We start from the raw sequence: 25,749 nt of genomic DNA, 5'->3' as shown, positions 1-25,749 counted from the left end.
GGCTGTGCTCTAACTCCAATCCATGGCATCTTTCCTGAGAAGGGGTTACAATTCCCTGAGAGACAGCCAGAGCAAGGGAGTGAAGAGGTGGCAGGAAGGATAACCATTGGTCAATGAGTCCTAACACTGCACTCCCCTTTGTCAGAACAAGGAACATGACAAAATCAATCAGTCCTTTCCAGTTCCATCAAAATTAACTTCATTGGTATGAATAGCTATCAAGTATCTACTTTTTAAATAAACTCTTCTCATCTTTTCTCTTTGATTCTAGCAACTTTGTGGGGGAATTATGATTATACATCCCTTTTTTAGTAGAATGAGAAAACTGAGGCCAAAAGGAACTTGACGTATTTGCAGGAATGGGGAAATAAAGTTTTAGGTCACCGAGTGCATTAGTCTTCACCAATTCTTTCTCTGATCATGTGTTACTCCTATTTCGTGTCTTTTCCCAGATCTTGAAATTCAGAAAGAGGAAGCAGCCATACTTTCAATATATCGACTTTAACTACAGCCAAAACACATATCCTGTGTAATCACAAATACTCTCCTAAGAGTGGGATAGGAAGTCTCAGAGGAGAAGAAGCGACAAGATTGTTTTCAGCGGGAAGAGCCAGTGGGAAGTTCTGGCTGGCAGCTCTGCAGAGGCTGGGTAGCCCACCAAGCATAGCACACAGAACCCGGCTTCAACAACAGGTAAGCACCTTAGTTTCCACCTTCAGAGAAAGTTCACTGTGTCCTGAACAGGTAACTAGGGATTTTGACTCTCCTCTTGTTGATCGTCTGCATGAATCTGTGTGTCGATTTTGTTGACTGGGTTTCAGTTTGCTTATTCACCAAATAAGAAAATTAGGTGAATGATTCTTAAGTTTCCTTTAAGATTGGAAGTTTATGCTTTTCTGTATGTCTCTGCATTGTGTGTGTGCGTGTGTGTGTGCGCGCGTGTGCATGAGTGGGTCTTACAATAGCAAACATTCAGACTGTAATTGTTAATTGATTGATTCCTACATAGAAAGTAGTCTTCATGGTATTTCCTAATTCTATAAGAGAGAAAATTGTGTGCAGGGCAGTTATGTTCCTATTTTCCATGAATTTAGAACTGTTTGTAAAAGTTATGGGTCACACCAAAGTTTGGCTTCACTCACTGCATATAAAGGATGAAGCATCTCTTTCAGACTGTGGAGTTTGGACATGATAGCATTAGTTTTTTAAGTCTTAAAGGAAATTCCATGTACAAAATTCCTCCTCCGAAGTAGCACTTATGTGTCTACATTAAAGTATCACATCCTTAAACCTAGCAAATTTGTCCCTAAATGTTACTCTAAGAAAAGAATTGAAACACCACCAAAGATCAAAGATGGTCATTAAAGCTTTATTCAACATCATAGGAAATAAAAATGCTCTAATAATTATAAACATATGATTGCTTAACTTAGTCCTGAAACATCCATTCATTTAGTTACATGACTTGACTTCTCTTTATTACAATAAATTATACATAACATGATGGTACCATAGTAATAGTACAGCAAGTAGGGTGCTTATCTTGCATGCAGCTGACATGGGTTCAATCCCAGCACCCTATATAGTCCTCAAGTCCAAGCCCACCAAGAATGATCTCTGAACAGAGAGCCAGGAGTAAGCCCTGAGCACTGCCAGGTGTGACCCCAAAACACATACACACACACACACACACACACACACACCACTCAGAAACCCAGCATTTTAATGAGTCATTAAAATTTAGAAATTTAGCATTTTAAATTCCATTAAACATATTCACTTTCATGTACAGCCATCAGCAGCACCAAATAGCATGTTTTTTTTGTCTTCCCAAGGCAAACTGTCCATCAAACAATTCCAAATTCTTCATCCCCACAGCTCTGACGCATGCCACTTCTATTTTAAGTTTCTATAAAGTTGACATCTCTGGATGAACCATAGTACACTCAGACAATGTTTACTCTTTTGTCATTCCTTTGTTTTACTTAGTATATCAGCTTCAAGATTTGTTCCTTTTCAGAATTAACCATTTCATTACTAGACTATATTCTCTAGTGCCAGAGATGCCTGCAGGATAATATTAAGTGTGCGCGCGCACACACACACACACACACACACACACACAAAACCTCTATATGGCATGAAAAAAATGACTGTTTATGTAAAATTTTGAATGTGCCTAAACATAGAGAGAATATGAGAGATGGGGGAAGATTATCTCTGACCTGCATAAGGAAATATTTAATATTCAGTAGCTGAAATTCAAACAACATTTGTGTTTGCTTCTTTATAACGTGTCTCATTATTAAAAATTGCATTTTCTCTTACACAAAACAGTTAGCAACTGATAAAAGAAAAAATAAGTACATGGTATCAGAGTGTATGGCTAGCTAAAGGATATCAACCAGACTTCCAGGCGCTAGCATATCCTGTATGTGAGATATGGAAAATTCTGGAAGAAATTAAAAACAATAGAATTTTCTTATCCTTAAGTTGACCTCGGTCATTTTCCCCCTTAGAATCCTTATACTGTCCATAAAACAGGATTTGTTTCCACTGGGTATTGCCTAATTTCTTGCTTGGTTTCTTTATATTCCGCATATGGGTGCGATCATCTGATACTTGCCTTTCTCTTTCTGACTTCATTTAGAATGACAACATCCACTGCCAACCAAGTTACAGTCAGCTGCAAGGTTTCAACTTTTCTTACACCCTGGTGTGTTCTATTATATATATAGATATATATATGCCATTATTTCTTTATCTACTCATCTGTTGTTGGGCAGCTGGACTGTTTCCAGATATTGGCTATTGTAAATAATGATGATTTTACAGGGATTTGTTTTGTGTCCTAGTAGTCTACCCTACTGAATGATCTATGAGCCCTGGAGAAGAATGTATACTCAGATTTCGGGGGATAAAGAAGTCTATAAATGTCTATAAAGACTCTATTATATTTATTATTTTATAGGTGCTGTTCTCTTACAGAGTCTTAGTCTAGTTGATTTATCCAATGGCAAGAGTGTGCTATGAAAATTTCTTTCTGCTACTATGTTGCTGTTAATATTTTAATTCAGGCTGGCTTGTAGTTGTTTTACATAGTTTGATAATCCCGTGGCTGAGTATTAAATTTTGATGAATAGATCCTTTGATCATTATATGATCTCTCTCTGTGTAGCAAGTTGCTCGGGTCCGAGGTTTGTTTGTGTGTTTTGGGCATTCCAGTTTTTAATATAGGTTATCATGTTTGTCCCTTTATCTCCTTTCAGCACTCAATATTTGTCTAGAGTGATCATTTCAGAATTTCTCTCTCTCTCTCTCTCTCTCTCTCTCTCTCTCTCTCTCTCTCTCTGTCTTTTCTTTACCATTTTAGATTGAAGACAGTCCTATTTCATATATGGGCATTTACTCTCTCAGTTATAGAGTGAGCTGGGATCCTGTAGACAGTACCCTGTGCAGCGTGCTGGTGCTTACATCTATTCATGTTTCACCATGACTTCAGCATCTTAGCACCCATCCTAAAGTTTGAGTTCAGCTGGTCACTGTTGCATGAGAGTGCTCAGATTCACTGCACCTCCAAATAGACCCTGTATCCACCAGAGTGTCTACTTTTGATCATTCCTGGCTATCAGTAGCTAATCTAGGTGTAGTCCATTACTCAGTGCTCCTAAGCCTGAGTAATTTCTGGCCAAACGTTTGCCTTTTCCAACGGGTTCAGAATTTGTGGGGGGCAATTACGTATAAAGAGGAGGAGGTGTCCTTGTTACCAGTAAGCTGCAACAGGCCTATTGATGATTCTTGGCAAAATAGGTCAATGGTTCAATGCCCAGGCCCAAAGATGCAAGGCCACCCCACCAGACATCCACTCTGACTGCTGCACTCTCTTTAGCCTCCAGGCTAATATTTTTCATAGAACTATTCTGTTAAATTTTAAAAAGTTGAACTTATTGGTTTCAAGTTTCTAATGTAAAGTAAAGTAAAGTAAAGTAAAGGCCCTCCCGTTGATCATCGATTTGCTCGAGTGGGCCCAGTAACGTCTCCATTGGAGACTTTGTTGTTACTGTGTCTGGCATATCGATATATTCGATAAGTTTCTAATGTATAAAACAAATTTAATAAAATCTAAACTGCAGAGTTCTTAGGACTAGAATGACTATGGTCTGCTACCTAAATTTTGACAGGAGTTCAGTAAAAATTCATAAAAGCAAATATTGAGCCATTATAGGTAAGGGAGTTAATCTGAGTGTAGCAATAAAGAAATGTCAGAGGGGCTGAAATGAAATGGAATAGGATTAATCATCATCTTATTGGAAAGAATGCAAGACCATGATGAGAGCCTGGGAAGTGGACAAAGAGCATAAAATTTCAGTCCTGGACCATGTGATGTGGGGATATTGGGCATGTGATGAATTGGGGCAGGAAGGAAGCTAGAACAACAGGTTGATGGAGTGAAAAAATGAAGTGGATGCACTCCGGGCAGAAAAACAAGTGTTGTGTGGATGGTTCATCCCTCACCCATAGAATTCCTCCAAATGTTTCTCATTTCTCCCAGTGGCATCATTCCTGCTCACAGAGAATGGGCCATTCAGACACCACAGCTTCTCACACTTTGCCACCAGTCCCCATTCTCAGGTTTGTTCCTAAAGAACTCGTCACCCTTGGAGAGTGCAGGTAAAAAGGTAAAGGTAAAGGCCCTCCCGTTGTTTGTCGATTTGCTCGAGCGGGCCCAGTAACGTCTCCATTGGAGACTTTGTTGTTACTGTGTCTGGCATATCGAATACGTCACGGGGAGCTTGCCAGGCTCTGCCTTGCGGGCGAGATACTCTCGGTAGCTTGCCGGGCTCTCCGGGAGGGGCGGAGGAATCGAACTCGGGTCGGCCATGTTGGCTGCGTGCAAGGCAAATGCCCTACCGCTGTGCTATCGTTCCAGCCCCAGAGAGTGCAGAAACACCTTAATTTCTCCAAAGTCTGGTCTCTGAGATCTTCAGATCTCAAAGTTAATCTTGGGTCCTAACCGAGTCCTACCACTTCTTTCAGAACCATCACTCTCATGCTCACAGAGCCCAAGACCAAGACCACCACTGACACCTTCACTCCAAAAACCATCATGAGCGGCCCAGAAGAGAAATATAGCTTCACAAAAGAAGATAACCTGAAGGATGTTGTGCAAAAAGAACTCACTGTTCTTGGGGTAAGGATATCTCCATTTTTGGGGGAACACTGAGGAAAGCATTATAGACATACCCAGACTATTGATCTACAAAAGATCAGAGAGAATCTTTATTCAATTTTCTTGTCGGGCTTCGGGCTAATGGGGACATGAAAGGGGACTTAAAGAAAGCCATAGTCAGATCTTTCAATAAGCTGAAACTAGTAGGTCTTTTCTTCCTGATATCCAGTATAGCCTCGCTAATTCATCTTTAACACAGAGAGATGTAAGTGGAAACACACTTCACTCAATATTATCACAGTAGATTTTATTCTGTTAAGAAATGTAATTCCTTAAACATTTCAAGATGAGATCATGTGGATGAATCTCATATCTTCTCCCTTTTTGTATGTAACCTTGAGTCTCAAATGTCCTAGGTCATCAGATTTCATATCTAATAAATAAAGATTAAAATAATCTATTTTTTAATTGTCAGGTTAATGCACTATTTGGGGACTGGCCCAGAGCTTTCTAGTTCCCAGGAATGCTGTTCCTTGTCCTGGCTTCTGTCTCTCACCGACTTCCTGGACCAGCAGCGAGCACTGTACTTTCTGAGTTACCACCGAGACCCCTAAATCACAGACATACACTGTCAGCACTCAGCAATAGGAAAGAATTCAGGTTCAGAAAGAATTCAGAATTCAGGTTCTTGGGTCCTGAATTCTTCCTGCAATGGGAAAGTGTAAGACTAAGAGCCATCTTCTGAAATTTTCAAACAGAAAGAGAAGCTATGTTAGAAAAGAGAAAATCACTCTTCTTCACAGGATCAGAAGCATTATTTGATTTACTGCAGCTTAATTGTTTACTAGGTGAAAAGAGCCCATTTCTGGGAACTTGAATTGAGGAATCAGGATTAGAATTTGTGACTGCTTTATCCTTAGCAATATTATTGAAGGACAAGATGTGTAGATTTGCTTTGAATGCTCTACTCCTTAGATCCAGGAGATGCAAGTGGCTAAGTTAGAGAAGTTTATCATTTGGGTGATATTTTGCTGTGCTCACAAGAGGTCTTTCTGCATATAGTCATTTTTGATAGTCAAGAACTTTTATTAATGAAGTAAAGAAAAAATATAGCTTAAGTTCTGGTCCAAACACTGGGAATGCCCAAAACATAATCTTAAAGGAATCAGGTCTTTCTTTTATTAAACCACCACTCCTAACCACCACTTCTCCCCTCTGCCACCACCCAACTCCCCCACCCTTCACTTGTGGCAGGCTTCCAACTATGGACCAGTCCTCTTGACCCTTTTGAGGAAGTTCATGGCTAAGGTCATGGGTGAGTTCTGCTCACCACATTGCTCAGCACCCAGCAATTGCACAGTCCCCTGTGTTGATTCTATCGCTTGGGTTGGTTAAGTTGAGATGTTTTCTCACCCTTGCTCAAGATAAGGCAAACTTCCACCCACATGACTAGCTCAAACTGTATACCCTGGTGATAGACGTGTCCTTGTTGGTCTGTGTTGCTGAGAACAAAAGGAAAAGCTGTCACCTGATGACAAGCAGTGAAGACCATCCACAGAAAATGTGGCCCAGACTCACTTGGGCATATTATTCTTCAGACCAAAGAGAGTATAGTTGTAAAAACTAATAATCAGTGTTATAGAGAATGATATGTAGACAAATTTGAATAATGATTGTCCTTAGGAGAAAACATTTGAGGAGCTAGAGAGACAGTACAGCTGGAAGGGTGTTGCCTTACATGTGGCCAACTCTGATTTGATCCCCAGTACCCCATATGGTCCTCCAAGCACTATCAGGAGTGATCCTGGAGCACAGATCTAGGAGTGAGCCCTGAGCACTGCTGAATGTGACCCAAAAAGAAAACCATTTGATGCATATGTTGCTTAAAAAATAAAACCAATTACTGCTTGTCATTCCACTATAATTTATTGGAACTCATTTCAAAGGAGTAACTTAAGAGAGAGAGGCCACTGGGCCACTTCATATATCTACTTTCTCTTTTTAAAATAATAGACTTATGTGCAAACATGCTAAATAGTCTCATAGATACATTTCATTATTTGATTCAGTATCAATGAGATATTATAAATATAATTTTGCACCCATACATTTATCTACCATTTACTGAGCACCTTTTATCGACTTAGGATAATCAGTGAATCAAACAGTTGAAAGAACAGAGAGAGGGGTCTGTGAGGTGGCTTAGTGGCTAAACCATCTGCCTTACAAGCATCATGCTGTGAGCTCGTTCCCCAGTACCAACACATGCACCAAACACAATCCTGACAACTCTACTGTTTATGATATCAGGCACCACTGTCCGTTTCTTTCGCCACACAACAACCAGGTATGTGAAAGCACTACAGCTAAAGGATATAACCCTCCCTCTCAAGCACCTTAATTAAAATGATTCATGAGCTCTGTGGCCAGAAGTAAAACCCCCTAGTGAGCATGTGTATGAGCACTTCAGAAACTCCTGGTGAGCAGAATGTGAACAAGCACCACAACTAAATTGTGTGACCCCACCCACCCCACCCCCTGCGAAAGTATCTCAATATAGTGTGCAAGCTTCGTGATCCGAGGTTCCTGAGAACCGCAGAACACCACAGTGTGAGCACATTGAGAAAGCATGTGTGCAACCACAGTAACTGCAAAACTGGTCATCATCAGAGGAAAGGGGAGGAGGAATAAAGATAAAGAAAGGAGAAATGAAGGAAGAAAAAGGGCCCCATGCTCACAATTCCTACGGCACATAGGGAGACATGAGGCTACATTCCTGAGTCCTTCTGCTTTTCTACTCTTCCAGGTCAGTTCCTTCTTCCTTCAAGTTATCCACTGTCAAAAGCTCCAGGAGAGCTTCTCCATAAGCCTTAGCTATTTCATATCTATCATGTTCCCTCAGGTCCCTGATCTCTTCTCCCCAGTATCCTATTCATCTTCCTTTAATAAAATCCCTTCAATTTCACTCAGTTCCTTATCAATTCTAACACCAGCAAAGCCGACCACTGTCTATATTTCAAGCGTCCTCCCTATCCATACAGACTTTCCAGATCTCTCCCTCTGACTTCACCACTTCACTAATGGAACAAACCATAGATCCTGAAGTTTCTGGACCATGTAGCCACATACATGACCTTGCCACACCTCCTAATTCCTCAATATTGACATTCAAGTAGAAGCACATCAAATTAGATGGGAACATAACAAAAAAGCTGTCTAAACTCAACAAAAAAACAATAACACAGAAGGCTCAACCAGCAACAAACAGCTTAGTAAATTCTTAGAAAAGGACTGAACAATTCCATAATGAGATATAAAAATTTTCACAAAAAAATTTAAATTTTTAGCTATCAATGTTTAATATTGGAGATTTGCTATCTAATTAATTTCAACCCTGGAATTGTATCAACAGTTGTAGCTTTACATTAAAATAAAATAAATTTTTAAAAAACAAAAAAAATAATAGTCCTTCCTTTGCTAATAGATCTCATTCCTTATCACTGCTCCAGAAATTGTAGGATTGATTAATTACTATTCTAATTACTCACTTCCTCCCCCCAAATACTCTTGAATGATATTCTTTCTTGAATTATACCCAATGGTACTTGTTCCTTCTGCTACACATTACTCACCCGGTTTTCCCAATCTCTGTTACCTTTCTTGAACTAAAAGATATTCTTTGAATTGACTATTCTCTTCAACATTTTTATTCACTTGACTTATTGAATATTTTGTTGGACTAACTTCTGATTTTCCTCCTTCTAATATGCTATTTTACACTCCTTTACTATTCCTGCTTATTTCTATGATCCTAAATTTAGCATTATCCATAGTTAAAGCATTAATTCTATTCGCTTTTCTCTGTTAATCCTAATGATAACTTTATCTGATGATATGGCCTTAAATATCATTTTCATCTATCATTTTTGTATTTTGAAAAATCCTGTATTTCTTATTTTCACTTATTTTGGGTTTTCTTTGGGGGGTGGTGTCACAACCTGCTGTACCTTATAAGGGTTTAGTTCTGATTCTGTGCTAGGAATTACTCCTAACAGGGTTCAGGGGATTATTTGGAGTGCCAGAGATCAAATCTGAGTTGGCTGTTTGCAAGGCAAATGCCATACCTGCTATACTATCACTACAATGCCCTTTTTACATATTTTTCAAACTGAGACTCATCTATCCCATAGTCTGTGCTATATATGTGTGTGTGTGTGCGTATACATATATATGGATATGTGCTATGTCTCCCATATTATCAAGACAGAAATCCTGATTGTTCCCTAAAATACTCACCAATCTTCCCATCTCAGGCTAATGTCAGTTCATAATTCTGGTTGCTCAAGCCAAAATACTCTTTAAGTATTTTTTCCTTTAAGGAAAAAATGTATTTCCTTTAAAGAAATATAAAATAATAAAATAATAATGAAAATAGCACTATAGCACTGTCCTCCCATTGTTCATCGATTTGCTTGAGCAGGAACCAGTAACGTCTCCATTGTGGGACTTGTTGTTACTATTTTTGGCATACCGAATACTCCACGAGGAACTTGCCAGGCTCTGCCATGGGGGTGCGATACTCTCGGTAACTTTCCGGGCTCTCCAAGAGGGGTGGAGGAATCAAACACAGGTCGACCGCATGCAAGGCAAACACCCTACCTGCTGTGCTATCGCTCCAGTCCTAAAACTCAAAAAAAATAAAATAAAATCAGAACTTAGTCCTAAGTTTCTCCCTGCCTTGGGGATTTAGTTTTCTTCTCTTTTCTACATTCTGATAAACTTTTCTTCTTTCTTCATTATGATTTTATTATTTATAATGAAAATAATAAAAATAAAATAATAAAAATAATTTAAAAAATTATTTCCTTTAGGAAAAACTTTGATACTCTTTTTCATAAGCGACATTCAAATTGTCAGCAATTCTATGGTTTTAATCTCCACAGCACATAGAATCCAGTTACTTTTTACTACCTCTATTATCACCATCTTCTTCCAAGTCAACATCATATCACATATGCATTGATTGCAATATTCTCTCTTTAAATTTTTTATATTCATCCTATTAATCTCATTTTATTTCCTTATTATCTATGCTAATGAAAATAAGGTAGAAAGACTTTAAGTGATCATAACATTTCTTGGCTCAAAATTATCCAGTGGCCTTCCCTTTTTTTTTTTTAACAAAATTTTCATTTACTGAGCTATTTTTTGGATGATTCCAGTTACCATTTTGTTGTTAACATGCAATATAAAATAAATGATTTTGTGCCTGCCAAGGGGACAGGCTTGGGGGATGCGTGAGAATGTGGAGATAATGGTGGAGGAAATGTCACACTGGTGGTAGAGTTTGCTTCTAGCCTTCCCTTTTTTATTCAAAATGAAGTGCAAGTTCATAGGAGAGAAAATAATGCTTTAGGTAGTTTACTCTAGGGCTGGAGCGATAGTACAGCGGTAGGGCATTTGCCTTGCATGCAGCCAACATGGCCGACCTGAGTTCGATTCCTCCGCTCCTCTCTGAGAGCCCGGCAAGCTACCGAGAGTATCTCACCCGCACGGCAGAGCCTGGCAAGCCATCCATGATGTATTTGATATGCCAAACACAGTAACAACAAAGTCTCCAATGGAGACGTTACTGGGCCCGCTCGAGCAAATCGATGAACAACGGGAGGACAGTGACAGTGATAGGTAGTTTACTTTATGTTCCCAGTATTTCTCAGGACTCATTTCCTACTACTTTATCTTTATTCTACTTCTGTGGAACTTATCTTTGAAGGGAGATAATGCACATACCATATGGTTGGCACTGTAGCACTGTCCTCCTGTTGTTCATCGATTTGCTTGAGTGTGAACTCTTAGATCCAACTAACAAGGCTAAAGTTCCTATTTTTTTTTTTTTAGTGAATCACTATGAGGTTCAATTACAAGCTTACAAAATTTCGTGCTTGCATTTCAATCATACAATAATCAAGTACCCATCCCTCCACCAATGCCAAATTTCCACCACCAATGCTCCCAACATTCTTCCCACCACTCCCCACACTGTTCCTTCCACCTTTCCCTGCCTCTGTGAAGGGCATTTCCTTTTGTGCTCTCTCTCTTTCTCTCTCTCTCTCTCTCTCTCTCTCTGTTGTGAAAGTCCTTATTTCTTTACTTAGTCATTTGTTCAGATTTGTACAAGTTACGTTAATTCTTAGTACTTTACTTTTCTCCTCTGTGATCAAGATAAGATGAACAGCACAATACATAAGATGTTCAACAAATGTAGATTGATCTCTATTACCATTTGTGCATTAAAAATATAAAAACTATTAAAGCCCTCAGGGGGAAAAGAGATAGTAAAGATTTTAGATACATGTATTGCATACAGCTGACTCATGTTTGATTTCTGGCACCATAGGAATTCCCAAGCTTCACTGAGTGCATCCCAGAGATTCCTGGTTACTACTACTGTGGTTTGGGTGACTCCCCATACTGAAGAGCTCAAGAAACACTACATCCTTGAGACTTTGGATTAAACAGACACTTAGGTTGACCAAATATCACCCAGTTGGGTACCTCCAGCTGAATAAGCATCTTGGGAGGTCCTTCAAAATGTAAAATAAAATAAAATCCACTGATAAATTAATATAAATGATGGCACTAAAGATGGTCTATTTATTTTATTTCAATTTAAATTGAACCCTCTATCAATATTCCCTTGACAAGGTCACTTTCTATAATCCATCTAACTGGCCTTCCCGTTGATCCTCGATTTGCTCGAGCGGGTCCAGTAACATCTCCATTGGAGACTTTGTTGTTACTGTGTTTGGCATATCGAATACTCTTGGTAGCTTGCCGGGCTCTCCGAGAGGGGCAGAGGAATCGAACTCGGGTCGGCCATGTTGGCCGCTTGTAAGGCGAACGCCCTACCGCTGTGCTATTATACATAATCCCTTATGGGGTCATGTAATGGATGTAGGAGTCATTTTCCCCCCTTTTTTTGGGGGGTCATACCCGGCGATTCACAGGAGTTACTCCTGGCTCATTCACTCAGGAATTACTCCTGGTGGTACTTGGGGAACCATATGGGACACTGGGAATTGAATCGGGGTTGGTCACGTGCAAGGCAAATGCCCTATCCACTGTACTGTCTCTCCACTCCGCAGAGGAGTCATTTTTAATGAAACATACTATGACTCTAAATTGCCTAAGACCAGTAAATATTTGATTTGTATACTATTTTATGTACTTATATACTCAGAGTTGTGTGAAAATGTCTTGGGCTGCAGAGAGATTGGAAGTGAAAAAAATAAGTTTAAGACAATTTATTCTAGAATATTCTCTCTTTATCTGTTGCAGACTATCCAGATACTATGTTGCCTGATGATTTCCAGTTTGGGGGCAATTATGGTTTCTGCTCCCTACTCTCCCTACTTCAACACAGCAGTTTCCATCATTTTGATGCCTGGGTACCCATTTGCTGGAGCTCTGTGTGTAAGTAAAGAGAGGTCTCCAAGACCTTGAGTGTATTAAGAATGCAAAATGCATGTTAAGTCATTGATTACTGTAAATGAATAACTGAGTTCCAAAGTCTGGAAGACAGGAAAAGAAAGTTAAGCCCTGAGTTTTCCTCTGTTATCTCATTAAGTCTTTCTCTAATTCAAGGGGCGGGGGGGGGGGGGGTGATGAAGTCATTGTAATCCCTCCAATTTTAAGAACTATCCCTTTTTCAAGTAAACAGTGAAAAAGTTTTTTTTTAAAAATTTAATTAGTGACCAGAGAAATAGTACAGTGGGTAGGGTACTTGCCCAGCACACAACTGACCAAGGTTGCATTCTCAACATCCTATATGGTTCCCCAAGACTGCTAGGAGTGATCCCTGAGTACAGAGCTAGGTGTAAGCTCTGAGGACTGCCAGGTGTGGCCCCAAAACAGACAACAAAAATTAAATTATTAACACTTGTAGATGCACCAGGTTTTCAAGGAATTAAATTGCAATGATAAAACTTCTGGGAAGCAGATGCACTTCTGTTGTGTGTTCAGATGCAATCCTAAACCCTCGAGAACTATTTTTTTTTCTGAATTTCACCAAGTAGTTTAAACAGACCCCAGTGGATCTTTTTTCTGTGGGGAGAATAGCAAGACCGGACTCACACTTCCCTCAAGAGATCACATATCTTCCATAAAGAAATGAGAAAAAAAATCATACAGCCTGTGCATATGAACAATACCAACACACCCCCTCTCTATGGATACAGTGCTTGTATGAACTTGCCGAAGCAGTCACATAAGAGAGTGCGACTATTCTATTCCTGGTTCAAAGTGCAATTTCTCTATACTCTCACATTCTCTTATGAAAGCCTCCTTGTCTGTGATTACTCAGCCCTAAAGCCACAAACTTTACCAGTCTTTCAGCTTCTCTTAACATCCCCTTTCCACCAGCTGTATCCTTGATGTCACTGGTTTCTGTGAATTATGATGACTCTTTACAGCTGCCTTGTACTTCCCACTTTCCTCAACTCTCAGTCTTGTTCAGCCCACCTACACCTCTGTCTTGAATCCCACTGTGTTTCTGTGTCTTGTACCATCAGTGCATTTTTACCGAGTGCTTCTATGAACTATTCACATTTTTCACTCTTTCATATCATTAGTTTGCTTCTATCAGCAGTAATTAGTCTTTTAATTTAGCAACTTTCCTCCCTCCATGTTCAACTTCTCTCCAGACCTCCTCAGCTCTGAATGATGTTCAGCCCCTTTGTGCATCTGCATATTCTTTAATGCTTCTTGAAGATGGGAACTGAGCCTACTGATATGGGCTCGTATCAGTCCTACAATGTTTTTTCCCTAAAATTTTAACCTTCTTTTAAAAACTTTTATTTATTTATTTAAATAGAATCACAGTAAGATACTCAGTTACAAAGCTGTTCATGATTGGGTTTCAGTCATGTAATGTTCCAACACCTACTCCACTTCACCAGTATACATTTCCAACCACCAATACCGTCAGTTTCTCTCCTGCCCTGTCCCCACCTCCATGGCAGTCCTCCTCTTCCTCCTTCTCCTCCTCTTCTTCCTCCTCCTCCTCTCTCTCTCTCTCTCTCTCTCTCTCTGTCTCTGTATCTCTTTTCTTTGGGGCATTATGGTTTTCAATACAGATACTAAAAAGTTATCATGTATTACCTACATTTACTTACTTCAAACACTCAGTTCTGATTGAGTTATTGAAAAAACATGTTTCTTTCCCTTCCATAATCTATCTAATCTGACCATTTTTTTCTTCTCTGAGCAGTTTGGCATTACTGGAATCCTCTCAATTATCTCTGGAAAAAATTCAACCAAGATCTTTGTAAGTATCACCACATGTCAGCTGATTGGAATAAAATCAAGTCCAGAGTTGATTCCTCGAGTTCAAAAGTACCATTTGACACTACAGAGAAGCATGGATTAAAGCAGAGAAGAGACTCCAAAGTTCTTCCCACTGGTGAAGTTTCTCCCCTCTGCTTCATCAGCAAAGCAAGCAGTAGAGTTCAAATTATTTGCCTTGTAGAACACAAACCCACCCCCCAGACCCCAAGGGTGCTCTTGCATCCTATTGTAAGTTAGCAGAAAGTTTACCTCTATAGCTTAATGGTGGAAATTTAAAAGCATACCATAAACTCCCTAAAACTTACGATCTTGGTTATAAATGGGGCGGACCCTCCACATTAAGGGTCAGGCACCCTTTTTTCCTGGAAAATGTTGCCTTGTAAGAAAATTGTAAGAGCCAATTTTCCCAAATAGCAGGGTCAGAGGTATATAAACTTAGGTACTGTGATTTGCTCCTACTACCTCAAAACAAGAGACTATAAGATAATTGTGACATATCTAACAAAGGTCAGGATAGTATGAAGGGAGGAGAGAAAGAATCTATGTACTTTGCTGATCTCATCATCTATGCTTACTAGCCACACATCCATAATATGACCGGGAAATATCTATTTTGAGCCAGGTGGAATGCCAGTAAATCCATGTTTGATTAGCCAGGGATAAGAACTACAACAATTGTTCTATGAAACAGAACTATATTCCTGATGCTGGGAATTAAAGTCTACACCCGAGAACTAGTAAACTGGATTTTAAAAGAGTTTTAAAGACTTGGATGGGCTCAAAGTGCTGAACTTGGAATCAGGAACATATTCTCTTCTCCCACGTCTTCCATTGACTGATTCTGTCTGTATGCTTGAAAAAGCTCCTTCCTACTTGATGCTTCAATTTTCTCATTTATACAATGTGAAAGGTAAACCAACATCTCTTAGAGGTAGTTTCCTAAGTGCTCAGAATACACAGAAAAGGGAAGAGACCATCTTTGGAAAGAGCTGACGTGACACTCTGGGTGGACTTCACATGTGGAACACAGACCCATCAATTCTACTTTACCTTCAGAGCCTTAATATTCAAAGACAGAACAACAGAACTAGGGGAGAAGAAGGCAGATCCACCACCTTTGTGTATCCCACAAAATCTATACCCAAAGAGAAGGAACATAGTACAGCCTTACCCATCATTGCTTCGGAGAGGAAGGTCTTCTGTGAGAGTTCTTACTCAGTAGGGTATGTGTGGATTGCTCTAGTTCTCATACTCCAAATGGACTGCTAAGTGACCATTTCAACTCCTCTAGTGAGTCACTGCCTTTTTTTTTTTTGCTGGTCTAAATTTGCAGCTTTCTGGAAAGAGAAGCTATAGATGGATTTTCCCAGGAGAGCAAAGCCCTTCAAGTAGTTCAATGATTCAAAACAGGTTGAGGAAGTCAAAAGAGATCATGCTGTGATCTGAAGATCCCACCTCTATGTTCAGAGAGTATTAAAACCAAAACTTCTCTCTCTGACGGGGGAGGTTACTCATAATTATTTAAATTCAGCAGTCATGGGTTGCATGGATCTGATTAACATCAGGTTCCTCTGGATGGTAAGACTACCTTGCCAATCACCAGATGTTTTCCATGTTGCAGCTCGCCATTTCCAGTGCACACAGACAGGTTCATTCCTGCAGACTGGCTCTTCCATGAAATCTTCGGTTGCACTGCTAATAGGAGTTCAAGAACAGCAAGCTCTGGGTTGGGAGGCCCGCCACCACTGACTTCTCTCTACAGATACCTGAACTGATGCATCTATCTTGTATCCCAACCCTTAGCTATTTCCACTGATTGGTCACACCCTATGTAAATGAGGAGTAGGGAGAACGACCAATCAGATTTTGCATACCCAGTGCAAATGAGTTTATAGACTGATCAACAGGATCCTGTGGACAAATGAGGACCAGTCAGCGGTGTTAATGATCTAACTTCCCGCTTTCCACTGTGAAACTTGGTTTAGTTATAGCAATTGAAAAACTAAATAATGCTGGAGTATACAGATGAGTGGTAGAGAAACCCAGTAGTATTGTCACGGAAGTAGTATTGTCACGGAAGTGGGGGGATGACACCACATTCTGTGCGAGACTCTAAGGCAGGATTTCTCTTCCAGGTCTTGATCTTAAATCTTTTTAGCACTGTTGTAGCTGGGACAGGGCTCATCCTCCTTGCCGCTACCCTGAAAGCCCTGAAGACGGCCTCTGAGCAATGTGACTCTGGGAAGGACTCTCTAGCATTGCCGAATATTTCGAACATTCAATACCATTATCCAGCCCACAAAGCCAAGGACTGCCTCCTGACTGGATCTAGCCTCACTGTAAGTAGGTTGGGGTTGAATATTGAATCATGTGGAAGATGACTGCTCCTGCCCCGCCCCCCTCCACATCACCTCTGCTTTTTCAGCTTTCTTCAATTGAATTGGTTTAAATGCCTGCAGCTAGACAGGGGTGGGGTGAGAAGTACACGTTGAAAAGGATTTTCAGAAGACATATAAGAATGCATTATATTCAATCATGATCCCCTGAGCACTGCTGGAAAAAAAACCCCGAGCACTGAGCCAGAAATATCTAATATATTCAAACAGTGCCGGGTATAACCTACCCACCCACCCCCCTCATTTGTTTTTAAATCGAATCACTATGAGATATAGAATTAGAAAACCGTTCGTGGTCGGGTTTCAGTCATAAAGTGTTCCAACACTCATCCCTCCACCACTGTAAATTTCCCACCACCAATGCCCCCAGTTTCCCTCCCTCCACCCCACTTCCAAAATTGTTAAAGAGAAGAGAATATAAAAAAAAAACATTGGGCGTCAAAAAAATGAAACAAACATGAAAGTTACCTACCTAAGAATCAGGAATAATACATTAATTTGAAATGACAATAATGGAAAATTATTTTAAATGCTTATAGACATAATGTCAAGCCCAAAAGAAAGAACTGGACAGTAAAATAGAAAAGAGCAAATGGATCCCCCCAGAACAAAATATGATTAGAAATAAATATATTAATCCTTGATATTAAGAACTGAACATCAAACTCAGTGTATCCAAAGATAAATGAAATTCCAATCTTAGTCAATTACACAGAAGACTAAGGTAAACATTTGGAAAATATAATAACTATAGCACTGCACTGCACTGTCCTTCTGTTATTCATTGATTTGCTTGAGTGGGCACCAGTAACATTTCCATTGTGAGACTTGTTGTTACTATTTTTGACATATCTAATATGCCACGGGGAGCTTGCCAGGCTCTTCCGCATGGGCAGGATACACTCAGTAGCTTGCCAGGCTCTCTGAGAGGAATGGAGGAATCGAACTCAGGTCGGCTGCATGCAAGGCAAACACCCTACACACTGTGCTGTCGCTCCAGCCCATAATTATAATAAAAAAAAAGATGTGACAAGAAATGTTCAACCCATATCTAATATGAGTTTCAGGAGAGAAACATGGACTATAGGAAACATAAACACAACCTGAGAATTTTTCAGAATTAAGAAAATGATATTTTATACTAGAGGGCTGGAGCGATAGCACAGCGGGCAGGGCGTTCGCCTTACAAGCGGCCAACATGGCCGACCCGAGTTCGATTCCTCCGCCCCTCTCGGAGAGCCCGGCAAGCTACCGAGTATTCGATATGCCAGACACAGTAACAACAAAGTCTCCAATGGAGACGTTACTGGGCCCGCTCGAGCAAATCGACGATCAACGGGAGGGCCTTTACCTTTTACCTTACTAGAGGAATGCACTGAGATCAATGCAAAAACTAAACAAACACACACCTTGGGCAGTCTGGTGGTGGAGAGGTGCAGTAATATCCTACCATAAAATTTGACACTATTATATACAGATCGCCTAAATGACAATGGATATTAAAAAAATGTTTACTCTCATAGTAGGAAACATCATTATGGAAATAAAAACATCAAAGACAAAACCAAAATAATTATTCCAGATAAATGTGGATTATTTAGAAGGTAGGATATCAAGTTTGTGAAATGCAGCTTGAGAGTTTCATCCTTCTGTTAAGAGAAACAAAAGAGAAAATGGAACTAAATCATTTTCTGCATTGCTAGCACTTCCATCTCTCAGTGTCCCCTCAGGCAGGCCTATGGACTAGACTCTGACACCAACCATCTGTGCCCTCATATATAGACTGTGCTGGTGGTGATGTTCCTCTTCACTGTCCTGGAGCTCCTCCTTGCTGCATATGCCTCTGTAGTTTGGTGGAAACAGAACTGCTCCAAGAACCTGGAGGTAAGTATCTGGCAAGTCACATGATACTTGTTACCTCCTCTGATTTGGGCTATGATGACCCAGGTCTAGAAAGAGAAGTCAAGAATTGGTCGTGACAAGCAGTACAAAACAAATTATTTTGTACTTGCCTTGGGACAGGCTTGGGTGGTGGTGAGAGGATTTGAAATAATGGTGGTAAGAAGGTGTAGTGGTGGTGGTGGGAATGGTATTGAAGTATTGAATGTGGTAGATTGTTGTGAACAACTTTATAACGATAAAATTTAAAAAAAAACTAAGAATTGTTTATGAGCAGGTGAGCAAACTTTTCAATCAATGGATTTCTCAAAATTTATACTGATCATCAGGGATGCATTTGTGCTGAATGGTAAACCAGTTGGATAACTGCATAATGTAAAGTGAGGTGGTTTTATAAATCACTTTTCCTAAAATCTTATTAAATAGTCAAGTCTTGGATAAAATGATAAAATAATATGGCTAATGACTGATACAGACTTAAGGGTAAAAGTATATTTTCTGCTTGCTGAAAGTAGACTAAGGGCCAAACATGATGGCCTCTCAGTAACTGTAATGTAAACTGTATTGTCCCAAAGTAGAAAGGGAATAAAAAGGAAGGTGCCTGTCACAGAGGCAGGGGGATGGGATGGTGGGGGATTGTGACAGGAGGGATACTAGGAACATTGGTGGTGGAAAATGCGCACTGGTGGAGGGATGGGTGCTCTATCATTGTGTGACTGAAACTCAATCATAAAAGATTTTTTTTTGTTTTGGTTTGGTTTGGTTTTTTGCATGTATGCATTTATTTCTTGCTTACAGAGAAATAATGAAAAATGTCACGTAAAACACAAGATTTATGAAAAATAAACATATTAGGGTATACGTTATAATACATAAAATTTAAGAACTAATTTCTCAGCAAGAGATTATTGTACTTTTTGTGTCTTATATTTACTTAAGCAAATCCTACTCTACATTAAGAAAAATATTATAGATAAATACTTTGCAACTTAGAAATTATTCATAGTATGTTAAGTAGAAAAACATGACATCCCATAAAATATAGAGGTTAATTACATATCTGGAAAAGTATAAATATAAAAAATGTATGAAAATTATATACCAAAAATATTAGAAATATGTATTTAATGTTGATAGTGATTCGAAAATTTTCCTTCAGTTATATGCTCCTTTTTTAAATATTTTATTGAATCACTGAGATAGTTACAAGCTTTCATGTTTGGGTTACAATCACACAATGATCAAACACGCATCCCTCCACCAGTGCACATTCCTCACCACCAATATCCCCAGTATATGTCCCCTTTCCCACCCTCCCCCTGCCTCTATGGCAGACAATATTCCCCATATTCTCTCTCTACTTTTGGGCATTATGGTTTGTAATGCAGTTACTGAGAGGTTATCATGTTTGGTCCAATCATGAAGGTTTTTAACTATATCTCAAGGTGATTCAAAACAAAACTGTATCTCCTAGTACAAAGCTTTCCTAGGAAGTCTCCAGAGGCAAGTTACCTTGTAATATCATGTGATTCTACTAGTTTGCTTCTGTTCTTTTTATGCTTCCCTATGTTCTTCCTTACTTCCCTTTTTTTCTTTTCTTTTTGCTTTTTGGGTCACACCCAGCGATGCACAGGGATTACTCCTGGCTCATGCACTCAGGAATTACTCCTGGCAGTGCTCGGGGTATCATGTGGGATGCTGAGAATCGAACCCGGTTCAGCCGCATGCAAGGCAAAGGCCTACCCGCTGTGCTATCCCTCCAGCCCCAGTTCCTTATTTCCTTTTGTGTCTTTAAAATACTTTCATCTCCTTTAAAAGCTCTAGTGAAACTAAAGTAAATTTGCAAAGGGACTGAATTTAAGACACAGCTATAATCTTATGGTTAACTATGATCTTATAAAAAAAATAGCTCCATGATTAGCATTTTGGAGAGTGACACTTCTTTAAATGAATATTGATGCCCTTCCATGTGCAATTATGTGTTATATAATAGTAGCGTAGCCATCCTCTATAGAATTTAGAGAGAAAGCATTACAAATGTGTTTTAGAAACCTCAAAAATGAAGATAATGAAAATAAAAGCCAATTAAAATGAACATGTTTTATTTTTTCTAGAGTGAATTTTCCTTGCCCCAATCACAAGATCTTATCCAGCATGTCAAAAAGAATTCTTCAAGCCCATAGATCTGGTTGGAGTAGCCCTTTGTCTTTCATGAGAAAGGTGGGATCGAAGCTCTGCTTGGAAAACATAAACTTTTCTGCTGTTTCAACCACTTGAGTATTTTCTGTTTTATACTTACTCAGTATACCTTTGAAAATAATTTCCCAAAATCCCCGATGAGTACAATTTAAAATGCTCAGGAACTTGCCAGGCTTCACCAGATAAACTGAACTGAAAGTGACTCACCTGCATCTAAAGATGAAGAGAAAATGAGCACTGTTGTGTGAGTGTGATATATTACGTGTATATGTCATCACTAGTTTTGTAGACTTATGCTTATGTAGCTTAAATACTAGTTATTAGGAACTTTAAGACATTTTAAAATTAGTATGACTTATTTCTGTCAATCGAATGAGTTGAAAACTGTCAGTTTAATATGGCTCACTATTCTATCTCATGTAATGACTTTATTCTTGTAGAAAATAAAAGATTATAACTAATGAAAACCATTTGTTTAATGCAAATTCTATACTAAGTAAGAAATTTTACATAGAAAAATAATATCAATTTTATTACTGTATTAACTTAAACAACAAGACCTTTTGAATAAATAGGTTCCTGGTATTATCCCCCAATTTAGGCATTGAGACCTATCCCAAAGGGAAATGTTTAATATAAATGCAGATATTCATATGTTTTCCAAGTTGCATCATACAAAAGTGATCATGAAAATAATCCACAAAATACTACTTAAATAAAAACTATTGAACGGTTAAAATAGACAAAATTTGTGATCTATTCAGACAACGGTGCATTGCTATACAGCAATACAAGTGGGAAAAATCTAACTGTGGCCAAGCATCACTTAAAGAATTTCTGGACACCAACAAACCAAAAACATAGGTTGATGGTTCTGATACGCTGAACCTTATGGACTTGTTGCATAATAAGCCATATTTAGTTTTGTATAATTACATTTTGTGACATTTTTATAATTGTTGGATAACATTGGGTTGTTCTTGATGCTCCTGCAGGGAGCTTAAGGTTTATTGAGACACTCCCACAACAGTGCAGCTGAGGCACACCCAAATCCATCAGTCACTAAAAATCCCATATTGTTCCTCTCTTTCTCTTTGTTGCCTGTTTCTACTCTGGAGAAACCTGCGTTCTCTCTCAAACACATACATCTTTCTCTCCCCATACATCTTTCAAAATAAGTTTTAATAAAAACTGTCTTGCTTAAAAATAGAGCGGGCCCAGTAACGTCTCCATTTTGAGAAGTGATAGCACAGTGGTAGGGCGTTTGCCTTGTGCACAGCCAGCCTGGCCGAGCAGGGTTCTATCCCTCTGCCCCTCTCAGAGAGCCGCAAGGTACTGAGAGTATTTCGCCCACACGGCAAAGCCTGGCAAGATTCCCATGATGTATTCCATATGTCAAACACAGCAACAAGTCTCAAAATGGAGACGTCACTTGGCCTGCTCTAGTAAGTCGACAAACAACGGGAGGACAGTGTTTGTAATTTTTTTATTTGCTTAAAAATAAAAGACTAAAAAGTCATTTTCCATCTCTGAGAAATAGAAGCAAACTGTTTGTTTTGTTTTTGGTCATACCCAGTTGTGCTCAGGGCTTGCTCCTGGTATGCACTCAGGGATCACTCCTAGTGGGACCGGGATTATATGGAGTAGTGGGAACTGAACCTGGGTCAGACACGTGCAAGGTAAGTGTTCTACCAGTGGTATTTTCATTCGGCCCTAGAAGAAAACTATCTGGAGGCCCCTTGGAAGAGAGATGTAGGAGGAACAGCCTGAGTCCTTCATTGCTAAGCAAATTGGTCCAAAATACCAACAAAGGCATCTCTCCTAGATAATTCCAACACTTTGGACTTGTTTTAGAAGGGATTCTTCTGGCCCAGGGACCATCTTCTTTTTCGATCTGTTTGCAAGTGCATGCTTCTGGCCAGCCAGAGGATCTCCTCCCCCCATTTGCTGTTGTAAGTTTCAATATAATAAAAAGAGGGTGTGATGGGCTAGTGCACAGTACACGTAGGACTAGAGCTTTCGGTGGCCGAGAGCTGCCCCTCCAGACCAGATGATGGGAGAAGGACAACCCAGACCCACGCTGGTCCACAGTCGGTTTTTCTCTCTCCTCCCCCGTGTCGTCCAATCTCTCCCTTTCAGCAGTCATAGTAGTCATTTTGGCTGTAATCCCAGTCATCAGAGTTCCATCATCCTAGTCTCCTCATAGCCCTCAAAGTCCTCTGCTTCCAGTCATTGTCATCTTCCAGTCCTCCTTCTAGACCCAAAGTTTCCAAAGTCTAAGTTCTCCTCTTCTTCTTCAACGTCTCATCATTTATCTTCCCATCCTCAGCGTCTAGTGCTCAGTGTCTAGTGCTCAGCATCTAGTCCTCAGCATCCAGTCCTCAACATCTAGTCTTCAGCATCTAGTCCTGACTTTCTCGTTCCCAACATCTAGTCTTCAATATCTTCAACATCTTCTCAGCATCTCTTGGTCTATTCCTCAATGGCATGTCATTTCCTTCTCAGCATCTCTTGTCCAGAATCCCATCCAGAGTCCAGTTCTCTCTTACCCCTTAGAGCATAGTTGTACAGAAATCATGAAGAGTGGGGATACACAAAGGTGAGGTTGAACATTATCATAACAACAAAGAGATGTAAAGCTTTCTTTCAGATGAACTCAAGGACAAAATCTCATCTGATGATTCAGCACTCCAGATTACTAGGAGATTCGTTCAAGGGCAGGATTCCATCCAGGCTGTATTGCTTTCTCCTTTCCTCATCTAGTAATCAGTTTAAACAGTCATAGTATATTTACTTCTTCTAATATTTCTAGCAATGTCATTTTGTATGAACACAGAGATGTAAGAGATATATTAAGCTTAAAGTTTGGCTCTTCCTGGGGACATCTCACTATACATTCCAGACCACAGTCTTCAGGCCAGATTAGTCTTTCTTAACCCCAGAAGAGTCTTCATTCAGTTACTTCTTTTTGGGTCATGACCGTGCTCTTAACTTAAAGTTGAGTATTATGGCAATTGGCGTGGCTCATTTTGATGCCAGGGTAGCTCACAGATTGCCCTGGGTCCATCTAGTCCCCCAGGAGGACCCTGATCTTGGAGTGCTAAAAACTAAGGGAAACTGAGGCTTAAGTCAAGTAAATATGGATACCCAGGAGTCAATATTATTTTGGAGTCAATTAACTCCCATGTTATATAGCACAGCATCAACTGTCTTCCTGTGCCTTTACAAAAAGGACATTGCTAAACAAACCATACAAATGACATAAAGGAAGGAGAAAATCAATTATTATTAATGCCTGAGGGAACTGGGTGTGCCTCAGTTGCACTTGTTGTGGGAGTGGCTCAATAAACCTTAAGCTTCCTGTGGGAGTAGCAAGAATAACCCAGTGTAATCCTACACATAATAACAAGCATTACACACAGATTTCCCAGAAAGTACCCTGTCACTGGGTAATATTTAACTATATATGAAACCATTAAGATAAAAGTTCATGAAGAACAAAGTTCAGAGGTAAAGAATAATTCATAAAGGCATATATTCTTTGTGAACTTATGTACAAAAAGTAAAATCTTTGTTTGTTTTTAATTTTTTTTTTATTCACTGTGATCACAACACTATTGACAAAGAGTTTCAGGTATTTGATATTCCTACCCCAACCCACACTACTGTCAAAGTCCCTCCCACAATGACTCAAAGTTCCCTCCCTCTTCCCACTGTCTCCATAGCAAACACAGTTTTTAAAACTAACTTTCTAATTTTCACACGTATGTTGACTCATCTGGTTTCTATTCACATAGTACAAACCTCAATAACACTGAAATACCAAGGTAAGCAAAGATCTGTCAGGATCAGGAGATTAGTTTCTACTTTTGCAGAGAGTAGTAGATTAGTAGTAGTAGTAGTAGTAGTAGTAGTAGTGGTTGGAAATCCAAAGGGCCTAACAGTTCTCACTCCCTGCAGTGTTCAGTACGGTACCAGAGCTCCTGCATGCAAAATAAGCACTTTAACCCACATATCTCCAGCCCAACAACAGACTGGCTTTTTGTTTTTAAGTCTAAAATCTGACCACAACGAAAGCAGGGATAGGGTGAGTAAGAGGGAACAAATAAGGAAGCAGACCCTTCTAAAGTCCCAAACCTCAAGGATCTGGGGAATTTTGCACTCTGCCAGGAGTTCCCTGCAGAGGAGAGGCTGTGTGGCATAGCCGCCCATCAAAGGGCACACCAGCATAGCCACAGTCATTGGTTAGTTTTTGTACGCTGAGCCAATCCCTGTCCTCCCCAGAGAGTCCCAAAACTGTCTATAAAAATCCTTACCTGGCACCCAAGTAAAGTCTATTGCCGCCTTCTCTATTTGCATGAGGTGGCATCTACTACCTCTCCTTTAATAAACGTACTTTGTCTCTGTCCTCTTTCTCAGTTGTTGAGTAAGAGATCAACTGTGAATCCTGGAAGCACTCTTACAGTAGGTAAAATAGCATTTATTCCTCCACTCCACCCCCTTCTATGTCATCCCAAATTAGACTCAGCAGCCTTCACTCTCCCTAACGGATGTGGACTCTTATTTTCTCTCATGACTTCTTTTCTCTTTTCTCTCTATTCTAGTTATTTTGACCTTACGCTGTCACTGATCATTGTCATAGTTTACACTTGAAGACCTTTCTATCTGGAATGCTTTCTCATAATTATTTCCATTGCCCTCTTCCTTATTTGTTTCATATCTGCAAATCTCAACTCAAAC

The 25,749-nt window shown here is 39.6% G+C and overlaps 1 protein-coding gene across 1 annotated transcript; it reads left to right on the top strand.

Moving 5' to 3' along the window:
• Nucleotides 1–538: 538 nt before the first annotated feature.
• Nucleotides 539–21,453, top strand: MS4A7 (membrane spanning 4-domains A7). The gene is made up of 7 exons (XM_056138144.1): nt 539–693; nt 5,038–5,191; nt 12,509–12,643; nt 14,439–14,495; nt 16,651–16,854; nt 18,694–18,795; nt 20,925–21,453. The coding sequence occupies exons 2-7, from the start codon at nt 5,051–5,053 to the stop codon at nt 20,991–20,993; spliced, it is 708 nt and encodes a 235-aa protein (XP_055994119.1). The 5' UTR covers nt 539–693; nt 5,038–5,050; the 3' UTR covers nt 20,994–21,453.
• The last annotated feature ends 4,296 nt before the right edge of the window (nt 21,454–25,749 follow it).

The sequence above is a fragment of the Sorex fumeus genome, unplaced genomic scaffold (assembly GCF_029834395.1).
Source record: "Sorex fumeus unplaced genomic scaffold, SorFum_2.1 ptg000007l, whole genome shotgun sequence".
Classification (NCBI taxonomy): domain Eukaryota; kingdom Metazoa; phylum Chordata; class Mammalia; order Eulipotyphla; family Soricidae; genus Sorex; species Sorex fumeus.
The sequence above is the reverse complement of the archived record's forward strand: the minus strand, read 5'-3'. Positions and strand labels throughout refer to the sequence as shown.

What these genes read in the sequence shown, in the direction of transcription:
- MS4A7 (XM_056138144.1), top strand. Translation starts at nt 5,051, where the DNA reads ATGCTCACAGAGCCCAAGACCAAGACCACCACTGACACCTTCACTCCA. An exon ending in AAAATTCAACCAAGATCTTT is followed by an intron (nt 14,496 to 16,650) that starts GTAAGTATCACC and finishes TTTCTCTTCCAG; the next exon opens with GTCTTGATCTTAAATCTTTT. An exon ending in ACTGCTCCAAGAACCTGGAG is followed by an intron (nt 18,796 to 20,924) that starts GTAAGTATCTGG and finishes TATTTTTTCTAG; the next exon opens with AGTGAATTTTCCTTGCCCCA.